The sequence below is a fragment of the Pelodiscus sinensis genome, chromosome 1 (assembly GCF_052426305.1).
Source record: "Pelodiscus sinensis isolate ZL-2025 chromosome 1, ASM5242630v1, whole genome shotgun sequence".
NCBI lineage: Eukaryota > Metazoa > Chordata > Testudines > Trionychidae > Pelodiscus > Pelodiscus sinensis.
In genome coordinates, this window is record NC_143052.1 from 297,904,007 (window position 1) to 297,924,956 (window position 20,950).

General features: G+C 43.5%; 1 protein-coding gene across 1 annotated transcript; it reads right to left on the minus strand.

The window, feature by feature from the left end:
- Window positions 1–991: 991 nt before the first annotated feature.
- Window positions 992–20,917, minus strand: NHLRC3 (NHL repeat containing 3). The gene is made up of 7 exons (XM_075919119.2): window positions 20,693–20,917; window positions 15,633–15,785; window positions 9,817–9,964; window positions 9,107–9,307; window positions 4,964–5,055; window positions 3,082–3,194; window positions 992–2,063 (listed from the first exon to the last, which is right to left on the minus strand). The coding sequence occupies exons 1-7, from the start codon at window positions 20,783–20,785 to the stop codon at window positions 1,835–1,837; spliced, it is 1,029 nt and encodes a 342-aa protein (XP_075775234.2). The 5' UTR covers window positions 20,786–20,917; the 3' UTR covers window positions 992–1,834.
- Between the last annotated feature and the right edge of the window lie 33 nt (window positions 20,918–20,950).

Genomic DNA, 20,950 nt, shown 5'->3' on the forward strand with positions numbered 1-20,950 from the left:
TTCCACCTCCTATACTCTTAACCTGCAAAGGTGGAACAATTTAGTCTTTCTTGACCTACTACTTGCATCCAAAATAGCCAAGGAATCAGGGCAGTCATGTGAAAAGGAAAATCTCCCAGATCATTCTGCAAAGAATTAATAGCTCCTGACTGAATCTTTGCAGCCAGATTCTTAGATGAATCATATTTTTCATAAGACGAGTCAATTCTTGACTACCTGAAATACATCAAAGAACTGATGCTCTTGTTTCGCCCCTTTTATACTCAAGGCAGAATACTCTGAAAGGCTACATAGCAACACCTAAAAGGCATTGGAATTAATGTGGAATAAGGATGGGGTAGACAGAAAGATATATATTTTTTGGAGAAGATAATGATGCTAACTTACACAACCCAAAACCCAAACTGGATTCTGGAGAAGAACGATAAAGACAAAGACTCTGGACCAGGCACAAAGAAGTTTGCAAGTTCTGTGCTATAGAAAAATAAACAGCTGATATATCGGCAGAAGTCCCTCAAAAAGAAGTGGAAAGTCATGGCTGAGTATTTAGAGAATTGTCTTTGAAAAAATGAAGGCAGAATAAAAGATTAGCCTGGGCTCTAAAAACAAGACTCCAAAGGCCAAATATTGCTCTAGTCTAGACAATGTATTTGTGTTTCAACAAAATTAAGAGAACAAAATCATGTTATAGGACTCCAGGTCTAAGGCAGATTAAAATACACACCTCAGGGATCTCTTATATGCTATACTTCCAACACATTCTACTTTGAGGCCTTGCTTACACACAAAAAACTTGTACCCATTTACCTAAAACAATTTAGAAACTCAAGTTTGTGAAAAAAAAAAAAAACCATCAGTGTCACTTCATTATGAAAACAAAAGGAAAAACTATGTAGCACTTTAAAGACTAACAAGATGGTTTAATAGGTGATGAGCTTTCGTGGGCCAGACCCACTTCCTCAGATCGTGGGTCTGGCCCACGAACGCTCATCACCTATTAAACCATCTTGTTAGTCTTTAAAATGCTACATAGTTTTTCCTTTTGTTTTAGCAAGTTCAGACTAACTCGGCTACCTCTCTATTACTATACTTCATTGTGAAGATACTCTTACTCCTGTTTAAAGTGTTTTATATAGAGTTGGCTTAAATTAGTAAGGAATTGATGCCTTTGATGTCAACAGCAGCAGTAATGATTACCTAAGGTAGATGCCAGAGATGCTAAAGCCTCAGCACTGACCTGTATCAGAGGTCTGCCTGAAGCCACGGAGACATGTTGCATCTTTTTGTTCTGATTTCAGCCAAGGAAACCTGAAGCAATGTTAAGCTAGAATCCAGAGCTTCAAGAAAATTAAATATGTAGATATTTCTCTTTGCCAGCTAGGACCTTCGGATATAACAGAGTGCACTGGCTAGGCAAAGAAGTCACAAGATGCTCCTCGGACTGTGGAGCAGAGTGACTAACAATGGAAATAATGTCTAGACTAACAGAATAATTACATACTCAATGTCTTATGATTTATCAAGGGAGAAGAGGAAAAACTACACTGCAGGATAAAACATGGTAAAAATCTCATTCTCCAAATCCCCCAAACTAACAAATATGAAACAAAACACATAAAAATGCAAGCAGAGACAAATTGACAGACCAACAGCTCCCTGAGTTTGACACAGAAAATAAGAGTGAGGGCAGGTCACAAAACAGAGTTATTTTATGCATTCTAGTGGTGCAACATGCTGCACTTCTGAGTGGAAGCACAGTCTCCAGTGAATGTAAGGAAACACAAGTCTTGTAATCCAGAAAAAATAGCTTGTGCTGAATGACCAAAGAGAACCATTAGGTTGAGGGTACATATTTTTGTACTTGTTGTGCACCAATTTCTGCAACATAAATTGCTCCAGTCTTCACATTTATATCCACTAGATGTGGCTTGACCTCATCAGCAAGCTGGATTGTGTTTACCACATTGCAATCTCTAATGGAGCCTATTGGTGGTGCCGCCAAAATAGACACTCTGTTAATATTCAGCTGAACTACAATCAGATATTCCTCACTGGCAGTTAATCTGAAAACAAACAATTAAATAAATTAGAATTAACATATCCTTAGAACACTTCATGTTAACACTGCTATGTGCTTTCAAAAATTATTATCCATATCTAGGTGAGCAAATAGCATTCACATGCCGTGTAGGCGATCAGCTATCTAACTTTTAGATCTGGTCCTGCAAATCTGAGTTTTAGGGTACCCTCATGGGTAACCCATGTGTCAGTCACTTGAAGTCGAAATGTTGAACTTTCCAAATCAAATGAAAATGATCTGACCGTTTTTAGTCTTATACTGCTGTAGAATATACAGAGTAAGTATACAGGACTTGCACTACATGCTGTGGCTGCTCCTTCGAGCTACAGATTTTAGGATAACAGTAAATGAATGCAAACTGAATTTAGGGCATAGCTTTTGTACATCTGAGAAAGGGTGCTACAACAGGCTCCTAATTATGTTCCCTAAAGTTTATGAAACTCACAGCTTTTAATTAAAATGAAAGTCCAATGCACCAGTCAACTCTACATAGGCAGCTCCTATGTAGTCATGTGACTACAAGGATTAATTTTTACAGGGCCTATTGCAGGATTGTGTGTCAGGCCCTAATTCCACAGCAATTCCACTTGCTAATTCCAGAGCCTGAAATCAAGCATCTGCTATCAATTTAAAGTAGTATGGACTCTTACAGGAGAAAATGTAGTACAGTAAAATCTGTGTTATCTGGCACGCTCAGGGAATCGGGCATTCTGGTTATCTAAATTCCGGGACATCAACCTAAGCGCGATCTGGTGAGACGCTATGAAACTAGTAGGTCTCAGGCTCCATCTGGGGAGATGCTCTGGAAGCTTCCGAAAAGGTCAAGCACAGTGGTGTGCAACCTTTTTGGAGCTGCAACCCCTGTGCTGCAGGGGCTGCCAAGCCCCTAGGAAATTTGCCAGTTTCTAAAGTTTTCTGGATAGTTAAGTGCCAGACAGCACATGTTTTACTGTATTCTGTTTCCTTTTAAATGTTTTTGTGGAAATATATAGTTACAATACCTGACAGAAGAGGGACCATCTTCTTCAAAACAACTTTTCAGGGATCCCAGCCATTCTCCTGTGACTTTATCAAAAACCTGTATTCTTTTATTTCCTCGGTCAGCAACCCACACCTGTTGTACACAATAAATACAGTTGGCTATAAACGGCTATGTGAAAAGCATCAGTTCCTCATACACAGGCCAAATATAGTGAAGAAGAAAGGGTTACATCAGGAACAAATTTGGCTCTGCTTTCATTTTACAAAATGGACTAATCAGGTATTAATTCTCAGACCTCCTCCCTCAAAAAAAATTCTTAATCACTGAGGGCATGTCTACATTGCAGGGCAAAAGTCGAATTAAGATATGCCACTTCAGCTACATCAACTGAGTAGCTGAAGTTAAAATAGCTTAATTCGGCTTTTGGCACGGTCTACACAGCAAGAAGTCGAAGAAAGAACACTCTTCCTTTCATTTCCCTTACTCTTTGTGAAATGGGGATTACAGGAGTTGGGAGTAAGAAGTCCTCCATCTTGCCATTATTTTGAAAGAATGGCTTGCTGCGTAGATGTACATTTTGTTATTTCAAAATAACATCAATTATTCTGAAATAACGCTGCTGTGTAGATGTACCTGAAGAGATAATCTACATTCATTCCTATATTTGCTTTCTACAACCAGCTCTCTGTACAACTTTTCATGAGGGATGTACAGGAATACCTGTACTCATATTCAATATTAAGTATGATGTAACTAAATTAACAACTGCTTCTTTTTCAACTAAGCTAAGTGATGAGCAGGGTCTAGGAGGTCTGCATCTGTAGACATGCGTGTGCAATAATACTTCAAAAACTGGCTGGCATAGGGAATTGTGGGTATTGGTTATCTTCAGGATGTCCCTTGTTTAATCAGAAATGTGTGAAATAGATTTTTTCTGTGGACTGTAAGGGTGTGTCTAAACAGCAAAGATATTTTGGAATAACAGCCATTATTCCAAATAATTATGCAAGCATCTACACAGTAATTCCGTTATTTCAAAATAATTTCAAAATAACAGACAGCTTATTCCAACTTCTGTAAACCTCATTCTATGAAGTATAACGCCTATTCTGAAATAGCTATTTTGAAATAAGGCATGCATAGATGTTTCACTTCAGCTATTTTGAAATAGCCCCTCACCAGGACCATTCTAAGTTATTCCTTCTGGGGCACTAATTCAAGATATCATGTCTACATTAGAGAAGACTGTCTCGGACTAATTTTGAGGCTTCCCTGCCGTGTAGATGAGCTATTTCGAAATAAGCTATTTTGGAGTAACTATTCTGGAATAGCTTATTCTGAAATAACTGTGCAGCGTAGATGTAGCCTTAATGGGTTGTAATAACGTACTACTAAAATTAAGGCATTACATTTATTGCAGTCACTGGAAGAATGAAACTGTTTTGTTATAGACAATCATATCCATCAGAGTCAATTCTCCCATTTTGCAGATTCTGTGCATCTTATGGAAACAGAATGGCAATGACAACATATTATGGGGACTTCCTTCTTCCTGCCTCCATGTAGTGCAAATCCTTTAACGGTCTATAGTAGTAGCCTCCTCCTGGGGACTGTAAGAAGTCAATGAACATATGTACGTGAAGACTGGTCAAGACCCTCTCTTACTATTCCAGCCACTTCTAGAAAAAGTTTCCAATGTGAAAAAGTTAAGACGACTGCTCCCATGCTTAAAATTGTATGCAGTAGATTAGATCTAAAAATTAAATATGAAAGAATGGCACTTTTAAAGGGGTTTTTTTTGGCAAAGGACATTAAATAGCAAAAATACATTTATACATATATGGGAGAAGGCATAAAAACGGTCTCTAAACCATTAAAAATAGAGAGTTTTAATTCTTTACCCGTCCAAAAGAATCCACTGTGACACTGTGAGGAATGTTGAACTGACCAACACCTGTACCATTTTCCCCACGCAGCCATATCTCATTGAAATCTAATAGCAGAAATCATGATAAATAATGAAAAAATAGTTTTCACTTTTATTATGCAGTATGAATGAGTGAAATTTTTTTGTCTTAAATTCCTTCTAAATTATTCATAGCAATAGAAGTATAAGTTATTTTTATAAGACAGGCCTTTAAACTAGCAGGATTTAAACACAATCTCCAGGAGATAGTCCCAATGACCTTACTCCTAATTTCAAACGTTACTATTTATAAGGAAACAATTCTATTTGTGGTCACTATTTTTTCCATGTAGGATATGTTTGTTTTTCATTTTATTAATGCATTTGGTGTCTGCGTATGTTAAAGAGAAAGCTACTGTATCAAACAGAGAGAAAGGGGGGAAGCATCTCTCTCCAAATCATGCTAGAGACAGCGAATTTTTTAAACTAGAATAAAATACAATGCTTAGATGTATCTGTCTATTGCTCACAATAAATGGAAAAATATAACTGGCTATATACAAAGGTCTACTTTTGCAGAAAAACAAAGTTCATGGTCATGACAATGTATTGGTTTCTTTAAAGATTTGTTTCTTCAAAATAGAATAATAGTTTTAAGATGCATGAATGATAGAAGTATGACCTACAGCAGGGCTACTAAACACATGGCCCGTAGGCCACATGCGGCCTGCGGTGCGGTTTGGGTTTACACGGGACTCAACATGTGGCCTGCGGGTGGGATCCTTTGAATACGGCCTCCACTGGGAACACACTCCACAGCAGTGAGGCGTGTCCCAGGAGGAGTGAGCAATGAAAGATGCAAGCAGACAGGCTGGCTGCAACAGATGGGTACAGAGTGTCGGCATTTCTAGCCCACAGGGAGGAGGTGCTGGGAGCACCGGGGCATTGTGGAAAGTGCTTTGTATTTATCCCTGTCAGTGTGAAAGAAGCTATTTGCATATATTTGCAACCACACTTACGTTGTGTCCCTCGGCATGTGCTATGAGTATCATTGTGGCCCCCGGGGCTTCCAAAGTTGAGTAGCCCTACCTACAGAGTGAAAGCTCCTAGTAAGCCTCTGACACAAATCCTAGCAAGCAACCCTCCTGGCCATGAGATGGAGTGCTCTGAGGGGGAATCCAAGGCTCTGCTGCCCTAGAGACATGAAGGGCATTTAAGTTTCTGAAGCTCCAGCAGGCTGCAACAGTTATTTCTCCCTTAGCTTCTCTGGCACATTTCTAGGGCACTGACTCTCAGTCTGCCATCCTTCTTCTTTAGTACTAGATGTTAGCGTATATCATTTAAATGATTAACTCATAAGCCAGGATTTATTGGTTAATCCTAATGACCACGTGCATTCCCCACCTTGCTGCCTCTGATACAGAGGCAGCAAGGCCGGGGAGGCGGGAGTTGGTGCCCATGGGGAAACATCTTTTAAGCTGGCTCTCTGCACAGCAACCTGCTCCCCTCCCTTGCTGCCTCCCACAGAGGCAGAGGGAGGAGGAGGTGGGATCAAGTGCTCAGGGCACTGGCATCATGGAGCCACCTCTCTGCTCCCACTGCTGCCTCTGTATCAGAGGCAGCAGCACCGGGGGTGGGCAGGCAGGATGTTGGCACAGCTTCTGTCCACAGAGAGCTCAGCCCTACCCCAACCCCCATGGACAGGGTCTACTGTCATGGACATAGGCTATTCCATAGGATGCTGGTGCAGCCTCTGTCTGCAGGGAACTCGGGGCCCTCATGGACAAAAGCTGCTACTACCTCATGCTGCTGCCTCTGTATCAGAGGCAGCAATGCAGGATGGCAGGCGGGAGCCAGTCTATGCAGGGACATCCCCATTTAGTACACCCTGTCAGTACTATTGCTGATCTCTGAATTACTAGAATACAACTTTCTCCCAGAACTCCACTCCTAAGCCTGAAGCTTTTGGAGCACAGATTAATTCTTTCGGGGACATGCAGCAATTGTGAAGCAGTCAACACACACTCAGATACTTTGCACAGAGTAAAGATGTAAATGGTTAACCGGTTAACTGGTAAGCCTCACCCTTAATGGCTCCAGCCAGATCGAAGCAGTCCCCGTCCGCCACAGGCACTTCAGCCAAACTAGGCTGGAGCAGCCCTCTTGCCGCCCCGTTTAATCAGGTTTAACCAGTTAACTAATTAAAACAGGATTTTACATCCCTAGTACAGACTAACACATTAATACTCATTTATACTTACTCATGTCAAGCAAGCACAGGATAGTACAAATAATTCAAAACAATGTTATAGCTAGGGATGTTAAACATCGACTAACTGGCTAATTGAATAGTCCTTGCATTGACTATTCGATTAGTTGATGGGGTATCTCCAACTTTGAAGTGTAGCAACAGCCCTAGAGCTGTTGCTACACTTCAACGATGAAAGTGCCACGTGGAGCCCAGGGTCAGCTGGGGACTCCCCTGATGACCCTAGGCTCTGTGTGGCGCTGCTGCTTTCAAACGCCACATGCAGCCTGGGGACACCCCAGCTGGTCCCGGGCTGCACGTGGCATTTCAAAGTAGCAGCGCTGCGTGGAGCCCAGGGTCTGGCCCCAGGGCTCCAAGCGGCACTGCTGCTTTGAAGTACCTTCTTCTCTTCCCCACTGCCTTGCTGCCTCTGTCTGATAGAGGCAGCAAGCGGGGAGAAGCAACTAGTCAACTAATGATTGACATCCCTAGTTATAACGCATGCGTTTTACCATATCATCCTTTGCTTGGGAATCTTTATGGGCCAGTTGTATCTAGACGGGCAGGATATGTTGGCCACTAGCTCATGTTGGCTGTTACCTACTGGGTGAGGTGTCTCTCCTGGAGCTTCTCACCCAGCTTTTTTGACATTGCTTGTCTCCTGTATTCCTCTTCCTCTCTCCCTATACACCTACGGATTCTCTTATTTAAATCCTTCCTGGTCAAGTGGCTGCCTTTGTTTTGTTTCTCTGTCCACTGCTCTTACTGTCTCCCATTCCTTCAGAGAAATCAGCTAGTCTGATCTTCAATACAACTCATGCAGTGTTCCCAGATATTTGCACCTGAACAGGCTCACTGTGTCCTAAGCACCTCCTGCTGTATCTATCTGGTATGCATCTGCTACAGGCCCTGTCAGCAATGGTGAATCCAATAGGTATAGGCATTCGTGATTAGGGATGTAGTCGACTATCAGATAAGCCTAGGCTGATAAGCTTATCAGGTAGTTGAGTGATTCAGCTACTTGCTTCTCCCACCCCCTTACTGCCTCTGTATCAGGGGCAGCAAGGGGAGAGGAAGCAGGAGTTGATGCTAGGGGGAGCCAGCTTAAAAGCCGATTCCTCCGGCACCATCTCCATAGTGTGCAGTGCGGGCGGGTGGTGGTGGTGGGGAGGGTGGAGGGAGAGAGAGAGGTGTATCAAAGGAGGCAGAGCAGCAGCGGTCCAGGAGCTGGCCTGCACTGGCTCTGGGAGCTACTCCAGCTGCAGCTCTGTGTTTTAAATGTAGTAAAAGCCAGGTGGCCCTTTCTACATTTAAAATGCAGAGCCACTGTGGTCCCAGTATGGTCTGCACACCTGACTCCTACTACATTTAAATTGCACAGTCGCAGTGGGGGTAGCTCTTGAACCCAGTGAGAGCTGGGACAGAGCACCTCCCCTTATCGACTAATTGCATAGTCGATAAAAATTGTATTGATTACTCAATTAGCCAATTAGTCGTTTTTTAACATCCTTACATGTGATATAGCAGCTCTTCATAATACAACTTCAGAATATCAACCAGAATTCATAAGTTGAATTGAGATAGCCCTAATTCATCACAGACCCAATTCTTTAACACGTACACATGTTTAACTTTAAGTATGTGAATATTCACATTGAAGACACTGGGACTACTCACATGCTGGGGTCTTAATCTTACCAATACAAAGAGAATACAGGCAAGGGTTAAAATAGCAGTGACAGATATAGATAATCAATGGACAATTTGTCAAAAAACGTTAATGTGCATAAGATCAGCTACGCAGTTAGCAATGCTGAAATTTAAAACTAGTACTATTAGGCCTCTAACATTTCAGACATCAGCTCTCATGTTTGTGCTCTTTCTACGTACCTTGGGACAATTTGAATAATCTGTTGTTCATTCCTCCATCTCCATCCACAATGTAGATCTCTCCCGTTTGCTCCACAAATATTTCTGCTGGCTGATCAAACTGCAGTGGATTCAAACCCGAGCCAGCTTTTCCTGGAGTACCCAGGACTTGAATAAGTTTACCTGAAGAACTGTACTGTTTAACTGTGTGCCCATACTGCCCTGTATTTAAAAAAGCAGACTTTTCTCAGTAAAACTATGGATCTTTGATGTCAAAATAGTAATAAGATAAAAATTCATTGTTACTTAAAGAATAATGAAACAGAACTAAGTAAACTCAGTAGTGAGAAAATAATTGCAGTTTAGAGAGGCATCACACATACGTATGCACAGGACTGGACCCAACAGGATGGGACAGAGGACAAAAATAAAGCATAGAGTTGCATGTTTCTTGGCTCTGCTCCTCAAGTAAGAGATATAAATGTTGGCCACAATTATCAGCTGTGGCAAATGGGCAAATGGCACAACTCATGAGCCTTCAAATTGTTCTACCTTGTACTGGAAAACTGGATCAGCACACAATTAGGATTGGGAGAGCACGAATCTGGCTTAGTGTTCTTTTGATACCTTATTTAATCAAACCATTGCAAAGTACTGTTCAGAGAGATACCTGCAAAAAAGAATATTTTCTCAGTGGCATAATATTTTTACCATGTTCCCATTATACATACCAGTTCCAACATCTGTGATCCATACTGAGCTCTCTGTAGGACTGTTGATTGCAAAGATACCATGTGGCATTTCAAGTGTGGAGTTCCATGCATACAAGAAGTATCCTTCATCTGAAAACACTAATACCTTTGGTACATTATCCCCTCTCTGAAAGTGTACACAAAAAGGGAAAATTGAAAACATGGTCTTTCATCAAGCATAAAATATTAACTTTGATAAATTTGTTTAAATGTTAGTAATTTTTATGTAATTTTTTTAATAAACATTAATAATTCTCACACACATATCCGAAGGGAGAGAGATATGGACCTCTGCCCAAGAGAAACGTTGGCTGAGGAGCCATAGACCTAGAATAGTGCTCCTGAGGGAGCATTAAAGGATGCAACTGCCCAGGACAGTGACATATGTGATGGCAGCATATGTGGGATTTATGTCAATGTGAACTGCCATAAGTGCCAACAACAGTGAAAGCAAGTACCATAGTAGGGAAAACCAGAGTGAAGTCTCACAGTCTTTTGTGGAAAGGAATAGTGAAAAGAGCCAAGCACAAATGAATTACGAATAGCTGAAGAAATGTCAGCTGGCTGAGCTACACAGAGAAAGGCAGCTCAACACTGAGGACCAAAGGCACAACTAGTAGGTGTGGCTTGCTGTATGTTCATGAGAAGTAGGAAGTTCAAGTTGGTAGGGACCATTCAGCTCACTGGCACAGGGTCTAGCAGACAGGGGAAATCTTGACTATTTGGATGAAGCATGGAAGAGGCTGACACAGGCAACCAAATCCCTTACTGCAACTGGGATCCTGGACAAGCCCAGATGCTGACCAAGAGAGGTTACAGCTGGATAGGGACTGTTTGTATCTGGAAACCCATGTGCTCACCGACCAGGAACAGAAGCATGAGCATGAAAAGTAGAGATGTCAGCACAAGCATGCAGGGAAGGAGAAGTACTGTCAACATCAATTCAAGATGGAGACTGTGAAAGCAGGACAAGTTAAAGAACATAAGATCAAAAAAGAGAAACTGCACCACTATGGTCTGGTAAGTGGAGCCACTCACTAGTCTGTCTGTCCTGGTAAAACAAAGACTCCAAATTACTTCATCGCTTCAGGAAAGGGGATGACATGGATGTACTTTTAAATGCTTTTGAATCATAGGGTTGGAAGAGACCTCAGGAGGTCATCAAGTCCAATCCCCTCCTAAAAGCAGGAATAATCCCAACTAAATAATCCCATCCAGGGCTTTATGAAGATGGGACTTAAAAATCTCTGGGGATGGAGATTCCACTACCTCCCTAAGTAACCCATTCTAGTGCTTCACCACCCTGCTAGTGAAACAGTTTTTTCTAATATGCAACCTACATCTCCCTCCCTGCAACTTGAGATCATTGCTCCTTGTTCTGTCATCTTCACAACTGAGAACAGCCTCTCTCCATCATCTTTGGAACCCTGCTTTAGGTAATTAAAGGTTGCTATCAAATCCCGCCCCCCTTACTCTTCTCTTCTGTAAACTAAATAAGACCAAATCCCTCATAAGTCATGTGTTCCAGCGCTCTAATCATTTTGGGTACGTCTAAACTACATGGCTCTGTCGACAGAGCCATGTAGATTTGTTGTTTTGGCAAAGTCAAATGAAGCCGCGATTTAAATGATCGCGGCTTCATTTAAATTTACATGGCTGCCACGCTGAGCTGACAAACAGCTGATCAGCTGTTTGTCCGCTCAGCGTGCCAGTTTGGACGCTTCCCTGCTGACATCAAAGCCCTTTGTCGGCAGCCCCGGTAAACCTCATCCCATGAGGAATAACGGGGCTGCCGACAAAGGGCTTTGATGTCGACAGGGGAGCGTCTAGACTAGCGCGCTGAGCGGACAAACAGCTGATCAGCTGTTTGTCAGCTCAGCGCAGCAGCCATGTAAATTTAAATGAAGCCGCGATCATTTAAATCGCGGCTTCATTTGACTTTGCCTATGTGTCTAATCTACATGCCTCTGACGACAGAGGCATGTAGTCTAGACACAGCCTTTGGTTTCCCCTCCACTGGACTGCCTCGAAAGTGTCCACAACCTTTCTGGAATGGGAGACCAAGAACTGGATACAATACTCCAGACATGGCCTCACCAATGCCAAATAAAGGGGAATAATAACTTCTCTAGATCTGCTGGCAATGCTTCTACTAATGCATCCCAATATGCCATTAGCCTTCTTGACTACAAGAGCACACTGTTGACTCATCTACTGCTTCTCATCCACTGTAATCCCTAGGTCTTTTTCTGCAGAACTGCTGCATAGCCAATTGGTACACATCCTGTAACAATGCTTGGGATTCTTCCGTTCCAAGTGCAGGACTCTGCACTTGTCCTTGTTGAACCTCATCAGATTTCTTTTGGCCCAATCCTCCAATTTGTCTAAATCACTTTGGATTATCCCTACCCTCCAGTGTATCTACCTCTCTCCCTATCTTAGTGTCATTTGCAAACTGTCTAAGGGTGCAATCTATCCCCTCATCCAGGTCATTAATAAAGATTTTGAACAAAAATGGTGCCTGAACTGACCCTTGGGGCACCCCGCTTGATACTGACCACCAACCAGACATCGAGCCATTGAGCCCAACAATCTAGCCAGCTTTCTATCCACCTTACTGTTCACTTATCCAATCTATACTTCTTTAACTTGAAGTGGATCTGAAGGACTACTCCTACCAGAATCCTTTCTGGAGTTGGAAAGTGACTGTTGGTAATTTCATTAGTTTGTGCATAGGTTCTTTCATTGTTTTAATAAGCTTTCTCTGTAGTGCTTTCACATTATGAATAGATGCATTTACTTATAAAGGGCTATGTGGTGACTTCCAACTGCTACCAATTGTGTTGCGCATAAATGAGAGAGAAGTGTGCATATATGAGAGAAAACAAAGTGAAGATGCTAGCTTGTTTAGACAGTCTATCTTGCTGGGAATATCACATTCTAGCCAGTGAATTGTGCAACCTTGGTCAGAAGAGCAAAAGAGATCCAGTATCTCCCTAAGAGAGGTAACAGCTGAGGAGCTGGGAGCCTAGAGTGGGTGCCCTTGAGGGATTATGCAGGGGAATAGATTAAATTCCCCTGAACTGTGATATCACCCACCACTCTAGTATCTGAGTGCCTCACATTCTTTGATTTATTAATTCTCACAACACTCCTGTGAGTAGTATTATGAAGATGGCATATAGGGACAGAGAAAGACTAAGTATCTTGCTCATATTAAAAATAAATGGTTGTGGCATAGCAGGAATTGAATTCAGATCTCCCCCAGCCCAATGGACCATCCTTTTTCTGTGATTTACTGAATTGAGGCAGGGCTGGGAGGAACAGTAGCACAAGTGACCTATATAGTTGTTCTCCTTGCAGGCTTCTATAGAATTTCCCTTTTAGGTACTTGGAAACTGTTATGTCCTCTCTCAGTCTTGTCTTTTCCAATTATTTCAGTCTTCCCTCATAGCTCATGTTTTCTAGACTTTTAATCATTTGTGTTGTTCTTTTCTGGACCTTCTCCATCTTTCTTGCAATGTGGTGCCCAGAACTGGACACAATACTTCAGCTGAGACCTCATCAGCACACAGTAAAGTGGAAGAATGACTTCTCATAGCCTTGCCCACAACACTCCTGTTAATGCTTCCCAGAATCATTTTTCTTTTTTTACAACAGTGTCACACTGTCGCCTCATATTTAGCTTGTGGTTCACTATGATCTCTAGTTCCCCTTCTGCAGTACTCCTTCCTAAACAGTCACTTCCCATTTTGTATGCTTAAAACTGATTGTCCCTTCCTAAGTGGAGTACTTTGCATTTGTCCTTATTAAACTTCATCCTATTAACCCCAGACTGTTTCTCCCAGTTTGTTCAGATCATTTTGAATTATGACCCCAACTTCTAAAGCACTTGCAATCCCTCTCAGCTTGGTATCATCTGCAAACTTTATGGGCGTACTCTCTATGCCAATAACTAAATCATCGATAAAGATACTGAACAGAACCAGTTCCAAAACTGCACCCTGCAGAATCCCACTTGTTATGCCCTTCCAGTATGACTGTGAACCATTAATAACTACTCTCTGAGAAATGTTATCCGTCCAGTTATGCACCCACCTTATAGTAGCCCCATTGAAGTTGTATTTCCCTAGTTTATTGATAAAAAGGTCACATGAGACTGTACCAAATGCTTTACTAAAAGTCTAGGTATACCACGTTCACTGCTTCTCCCTTACCCACAAGGCTTGATATCCTATCAAAGAAAGCTATCAGATTGGTTTGACATGATTTGTTCTTTACAAATCCATGCTGGCTGTTACCTATCACCTTATTATATTCCAGATGTTTGCAGATTAATTCCTTAATTATCTGCTCCATTAATCTTTCCTGACACAGAAGTTAAGCTGACTGGCCTGCAGTTTCCTGGGTTGTTCCTATTTCCCTTTTTATAGATAAGCACTATATTTGCTCTTTTCCAGTATTCTGGAATCTCTCCTGGCTTCATGATTTTTCAAAGATGATAGAGCAGGTATCTGAGACATTAGCTATCAGTTTCTTGAGTATTCTAGGATTCATTTCATTAGGTCCTGGTGACTTGAAGACATCTAACTTCTTTAAGTAATTTTAACTTGTTTTTTCCCTATTTTAACTTCCAAATCTACGCCATTTCGACTAGCATTCACTATGCTAGGTAAACAGTCACTACCAAACTTATTGGCGAAAACCAAAAAGAAGAGGTTGTTCAGTACCTCTGCTATTTCTACATTTTTTTGCTATTGTTTCTCCCTCTTCTTGTAGTAGTGGGCCTTCTCTGTCTTTGGTCTCCCTCTTGCTTCTAATATAATGTGTTCCATGTTGTAGGCTTATTGATTTGGAGCTTATATCATTGTACTTGCTATTTAAGAATCTATTTTTTTTAATTATAAGCCTTTAAAAATCATAAAAGAATCATGCCCAGTGTGCACAGAAAAAACCTTCATATCCAGAACTACTTTAAATAAACGTATACTATTAATAACCTTAATCAAATTTACATCAAGAATATAATACACTAAACTGTTACAATCATCTTAAGTAAGGATGTCAAGGACTAGTCGACTAGTCACTTCCCCCTCTTGCTGCCTCTATCAGACAGAGGCAGCAAAGGGAGGAGGGGGGAAGAGGTACTTTAAACAGGCAGTGCCGCACAGCTGATCCTCTGCTCAGCTGGGCAGCACTGCCCCTTTGAACGCCACCTCTACATTTCAAAGGAGAAACCCCGCAGTGGGCTCAGCTTGCCCAGGCAACGTTCAAAGGGCAGCACTGCACAACTGATCCCCAGGGGCTCAGCTGTGTGGTGCTGCCCTTTGAATGCCATCTCCATGTTTCAAAGGGGCGCTGTGAAGCCCGGGGTCAGCTCGGGAGTCCCCGGCTGACCCCAACTCCGCATGGCACTTTAAGTCCCCCGCTGACCCTGGGCTCCATGCTGTGCTGTGGCTTTGAAATGAGCCACCACTGGGGACTCTTGCACATTTCAAAGCTGGTACACTGCATGCAGCCCGGAGTCAGCGGGACTTCATGCTGGCCCTGCACACAAAGTTCCGCATTCCTCCTTTGAAATGTACAAGAGTCCCAGCGAGGACTCTTGTACATTTCAATGGAGGAATATGGAAGTGCCTATCGACTAGTCGAGTAGTTGATAGACATTCCATCGACTACTCGACTAGTCAATTAACCGCAATTTAACATCCTTAATCTGCAGTACAAATGGTAATTCCAGAGCGAGAAAAGCAATATATTGCTTGAAAGGACAGAAATCCAGTGCTATTACTTACTTGTGCAACATAGACCAGACCACGGAGAGGATCAACAGCAACACAAAATGTTTGCCCAGTGAAATATTCTGGATGTTTAGGCCAGCCTACATCTAGCTTGTAAAGCCGTTGTTCTATCGTCCGAGGAGAGTAGAAAGCAACTGCTCTTAATATCTTAAAAAAATTAAAAGTAAAAGACTATTAACAGTTAAATTCCATGAGGTGGAATCACTTTCAATAACCCTTTAGCTTCTGAATAATTATTATTAGGGTAAGATTTTTCAAAGACAAAAATGGCAGTTGGGTGTCCAATTTCCACTGAAAATCAATGTATGTTAGCTATCTAACTGCTATTTGGGCCTTTGGAAATCTTCCTTTTTCAAGCCAAGTTAATCAGCATACTTGAAATGTTAAATCAAGTGAACATACACCAGTTACTTAATAACATATGTTATTCTGACATGGCATAGTCTCTGAACATGTGAGAGAAAGGATTGGATTGTCTCTAAACAAAGTCCAAAGATGCTGTAGAAGGAATTGTTTCTAAATAGAGTTCAGAGAAGCTGTGGAATTACCGAGGCAAAATTACACAATTGTTTCCTGTTTGTTCAGTCTTCGGCATTTAAAATGTACTGAATTCGTTTTAAAAACTGGACCTAATGGAAGGTGCCAAGCCCCTGTAACAATTCTGGACAGTGTGTTCCCAGTAGCCTCGTGTATGCTGCAGTGTTCACCCTAACTTTTCCATTCATGAGCAGCGTGAGTTTTGTCTTATGCACCAATACTGAAGTCATATGAGCTTGTTTGGAAGTGTGCCACTGTGGCACCCACCAGTTACTAACACACACATATATATAAAATGTTATGGAAGAAAAAAATATTAAATCAAGGAATAATTAACAACAGGCATGACTTTAAGTGTTTATTTAATATGAAGTCAAATAAAATTAAGACAGCAAAATTTAAAGTAGCCAGCTTCCTCTGTTTACAGCCTTCTCCCAGACCCTCCCACAGCTGGACTAGATGATCTCTTGGACTCCCTTCCAGTCCTATGATTACTATTGGAATGCAAAACACCAAGAGGATGTAGGCGGGTTTGCTAGCAATATTGAGAGTATGAGATCCAGCAGAAAAGTTTGAATTACAGCATCTCAACTTTTATTAGGATACCAAGGCATGACCAAAGTGCATCAATGCAGGAATGCTGAAAGAGTGAAAGATGTATCTAAGCCTTCTATATTTTCCATCCTGCCAGAAGCAAGTCCAGTTGCTGTTGTAAGGCAATTTACAGCAATTAACAAACAAGTCATTGTATAAAACTGTAGTTTGTACTGACTTCACTTATGCTTCTCATGTAGACTACTGTAAAACCAGGCAAATACAGGCGGCCCCCGACTTGCGACGCAATCAGTTCCTGGGGAAGCATTGCAAGTCGGAGGGGAGGGGGTGTCGTAACTCGAACCCACATTTACAATAGGTGTCATGGTAAATGCGAGCCAAGGATGTAAGTTTGGGGGGTTTTGGCCCCTTCTGCACTTACAAAAATGGTCGTAAGTGCAGGGGTCGCAACTCAGGCCGTCGTAAGGTGGGGGTTTCCTGTATCTCGATGAGTTGATCTTTCCCTTGGAAGATCTCTGCTTACCCCCCGAAAGATATACATATCCCTGATGGAGAAACATAGGAGAAACCTACAAGTTTTGTCATACTCATTTTCTGTTTCATTGTATGGGCAAGAACATATGTTGTTTTCAACATCAGAGTGCCAACAGATGATAGATTTATGATTCCTCTACCACTTAAAGTAATTTTAGTTTTCAGTTCAGGAAAAAAAATCAAGGTGAGGTTTGGAAAAAAGGAACCAAAAGAATTCAGTTTACATTTCTTTTCTAGTAATAAACAACGGGACAATTTTTGCTAGACATTTGCTATAAAATTTTTGCTATACATTGTCTAGGGACAATCTATGCTATACATTTTCTAGGACTCATGTCACCTAAAGGTCTCACTCAAGTTCTTATGGGTTGGCATTAGACACTAATGGCCTGATTTCTAGAAGCGCTCGGCATCTGTGCCAATGCTATGTTTTCATACGAAGCACTCATTTCTTTGTTCATATTGTGCAGCCGCCTAAAAACACACAATCCCGGTCCCAGCCCGCCGGAGCAAAGCAGCTGCGCCCCATATGGCCCCAACCCAAGCCCGCCAGAGCAGAGCAGCCACTCCTCACATGGTCCTGGCCTGCCCAAGCAGCCACCTACCACATGACCACATCCGCCGGAGCAGCCGTCCGCCACATGGCTCCCAGCCCCATCCACCGAAGCAGCCACGCCACTCTCCAGTAGGAAGGCAAGGGCTGCTGTGTGGCTCTGGGGAGGAGGTGGGTGGGCTTAGAATTTTTGGTGTGCTGCTGCGCCAGCACGCACCTTACGGGGAACCCTGGTGTGCTGGCTAAATGAGGTTACTCTGAATTGCATTCAAGACAATTCACCCCAAACATCCTGTGTAGTGATATTGTTTTGAATTGGGTAATACGGAAATAAGTCATAGCATCTGTGTTTAAAGAGGTTGTGTGAACAGAGTGGTGGAGGCTAGATGTAATTTCTCACAGAAGGAGACCCAAAACCTTTACTGAAGAAAACGCTTGGTTACTAGCCCTGATAGTCACCTGATAGTCACAATATGCAGTTAACTATCGATGCCCACAGGGATGGAGAGGCATCTATGCTTCACCTCACCTTTCTCCAGAGGTAGAATGCTGGATTATGCAAGGCAAGCAGGGAAAGAAGAATAAAAAAGGTCAAAGAGCCCTAAATGCTCCCCCAAGCCTTAAAAGAATTATTACGCAAAGTTCTGTATTACTATGCCTACTAAGGAAGCCATTTGTCAAAAAAAACTTTCTAAATCTTTTTTATCTGGATTGTTACAGACATACTTGCTAACAGGTATTTTGAAATAAATGACCAAAATACAGTAGACTTCCGATAATCCGGCACCTTTTGGACCTAGGTGGTGCCAGATTATCAGATTTGCGGGAGAATCAGGAGGTCCAGTACAGCTGCAGGCCTTAACAACTGGCCAGGACACAATCTCCCTCCCTCTCCCCTCCCCTTTACTCTTCCAGTCTCCTCTGTGTTGTAACCTGATCCTCCTCCCTCTCCCCTCCCCTTTGCTGAAGCAAAAGGCTTTTCTCTATACTGTAACACAATCCCACTCCCCCCACCCTTATGCTCAGTCTCCTTATAGCCAGCATGTGTCCCACTCCCCGCCCCCCAACCTTATGCTCCGTCTGGTTACAGCCAGCACGTGTGCTGAGTGGCAGGCTTTTTAATCAGCTGGTCAGGAGCGCTTGGCATTTTGATGCTGGAGTATCGGGAGTGCTGAACAGTTGCATTTCGGACTATCGGAGTTTTACTGTAATTGAAACTAATGTAATTATTTTGTGTTATTTGACAAATAAAATATGCAGAATATGAAAATTCTGTGCACAGAATTTTTAATTATTTAGTACTTCTCCCAGGATCATTTCTCTAGGGTGCTTTCACCTTAAGAATAAATGTGTTTGCTTATAAAGGGCTATAGGATAACTTGCAATTGCTGGCAATTATGCTATCCAGAGCCTTCAAAGAGAATACAAAGTGTAAGGGTCAGGAATTTTAACGATTAGGTATTTGAGTAAACATGTAACCGCTTGAAATTTCAGCGGTTACACGTTTACACATGGAAGGGGGGAGGCAGAAGCAAGTGCTCACGGAGCATAAAAGCGGGCTTCCCACAAGAATTGGTTCCCATATGCCCACCTCCCGCAGCCTCTAGAGAGGAGGGGACAGGCGACTCAGAAGAGCCGGTTCCCCGCGTGTATTGGCTCCCATCTCCCCTCTCTTGCTGCCTTTGATTCCTTTCCTCCAACACCATGAAATCCTTTCTTCTGTGTCCTTTACAAATTTTATATCACACTCTTCACCATGCTGGCCAGGTCACAAATGAAAATATTAACTAGTGCCGGATTCCTGCATGGCCCCACTAGATAAACTTCCTCAGACTGACAGCAAACTAACCACTATCATCTGTTATGTTCCCACCTTACTTACATATTGTAAGAGTGCTTACCTGAAGCAGCGCCTATGCAAAGGCCCAGACAGACAGTTCTGCACCCTGCTCTATCCACAGGCACCATCCCTACAGTTCCAGGCCAATAAGAACAGCGGGGACTGCATGCAGAGTCCCCAGCTGCTCCTACGCATAGGAGCCAGAGGGGAAACATTCTAGCTGCATCCTGGGAGCCCCGAGCTGTGAAGCGTAACTGGGAACCCGCCAGCCCTGCTATGCAGTGGCTCCCCCAACTAGACAATCAACAGTCTAGGCCACTGATTCTCAAACCTTTTGGCTCACAGCCCATCCTGCTCAACAAAAACCTTCCCATGGACCACCAACCAACCACCCATGAGGCCAAAAGAGGTGTAGGAGTGAACTGGGGAGTTTGGGCGTAAAGGGGATGGAGGAATGCTTACCTGGGTCTGAACGACTCAGCGATCCCAGGCACCGCTCCCCCGTGCCCACTGGCCAGAATCCCAGCCAATGGGAGCAGCAGGGAAAGCCTCTGGGCTAGTGGTTTCATGTGCTGCTGTTCTCCCACCCCAGGGGAGGGAGAATGGGGGAGCATGGAGCCACTTCCTGTGCCCACAAGCCGGATCTGGCCTGCAAGACCTGGAGCTCACTCCCCCCCCCCCCCCGCAACAGCGGGAAGTCAGCACTGGGGAGGAGGGGGACTGGAGTGCCAACACAGGGGGTACTGCTGGTGGGGGGGGGGGGAGGGGAAGCAAGCTCCAAGCCCGCAGCTATGGAACCACAGGTCTGGGCAGTGGTGCTGACTGGAGCCGCCAGGACCCTTCTTGCACCAAGTGTTCCACTCGCAACCAACCCAGAGGGCGGGACACCAGCCCCCAGGCGTGTCGCAGGGCAGAGCCAGGGTGGGGCTGACGGATGGGGGGGTACAGAGCGAGCAGCCGTGGGGGACCAAAGCGCTCCCCCCTGCGCGGGGCTTGGCAGAGGAGGGGGAGCCCCGCCCCGCGGCCCAGACCCACCTGGGATCCCGACAGCGCCCCATAGAAAACCAGCAGCGCCACTAGGACGGTGCCCATGGCAACCGCTAGCCCGCGCCTGCCTTGCCGCTTCATGCGGCCCGGGCAGCGTCATCTGTCACCTGAACGTCCACCGCCCCGAGCCGCTGTCGGCTGACGTCTGCGGGAGGCCCCGCCCCTTAGCGTGCGCGAGCCGGGTGTAGCGTTGCAAGGCCCTACTGGTCCCTGAGGGCAGCTTTGTCACGTGGCACAACAGACTCG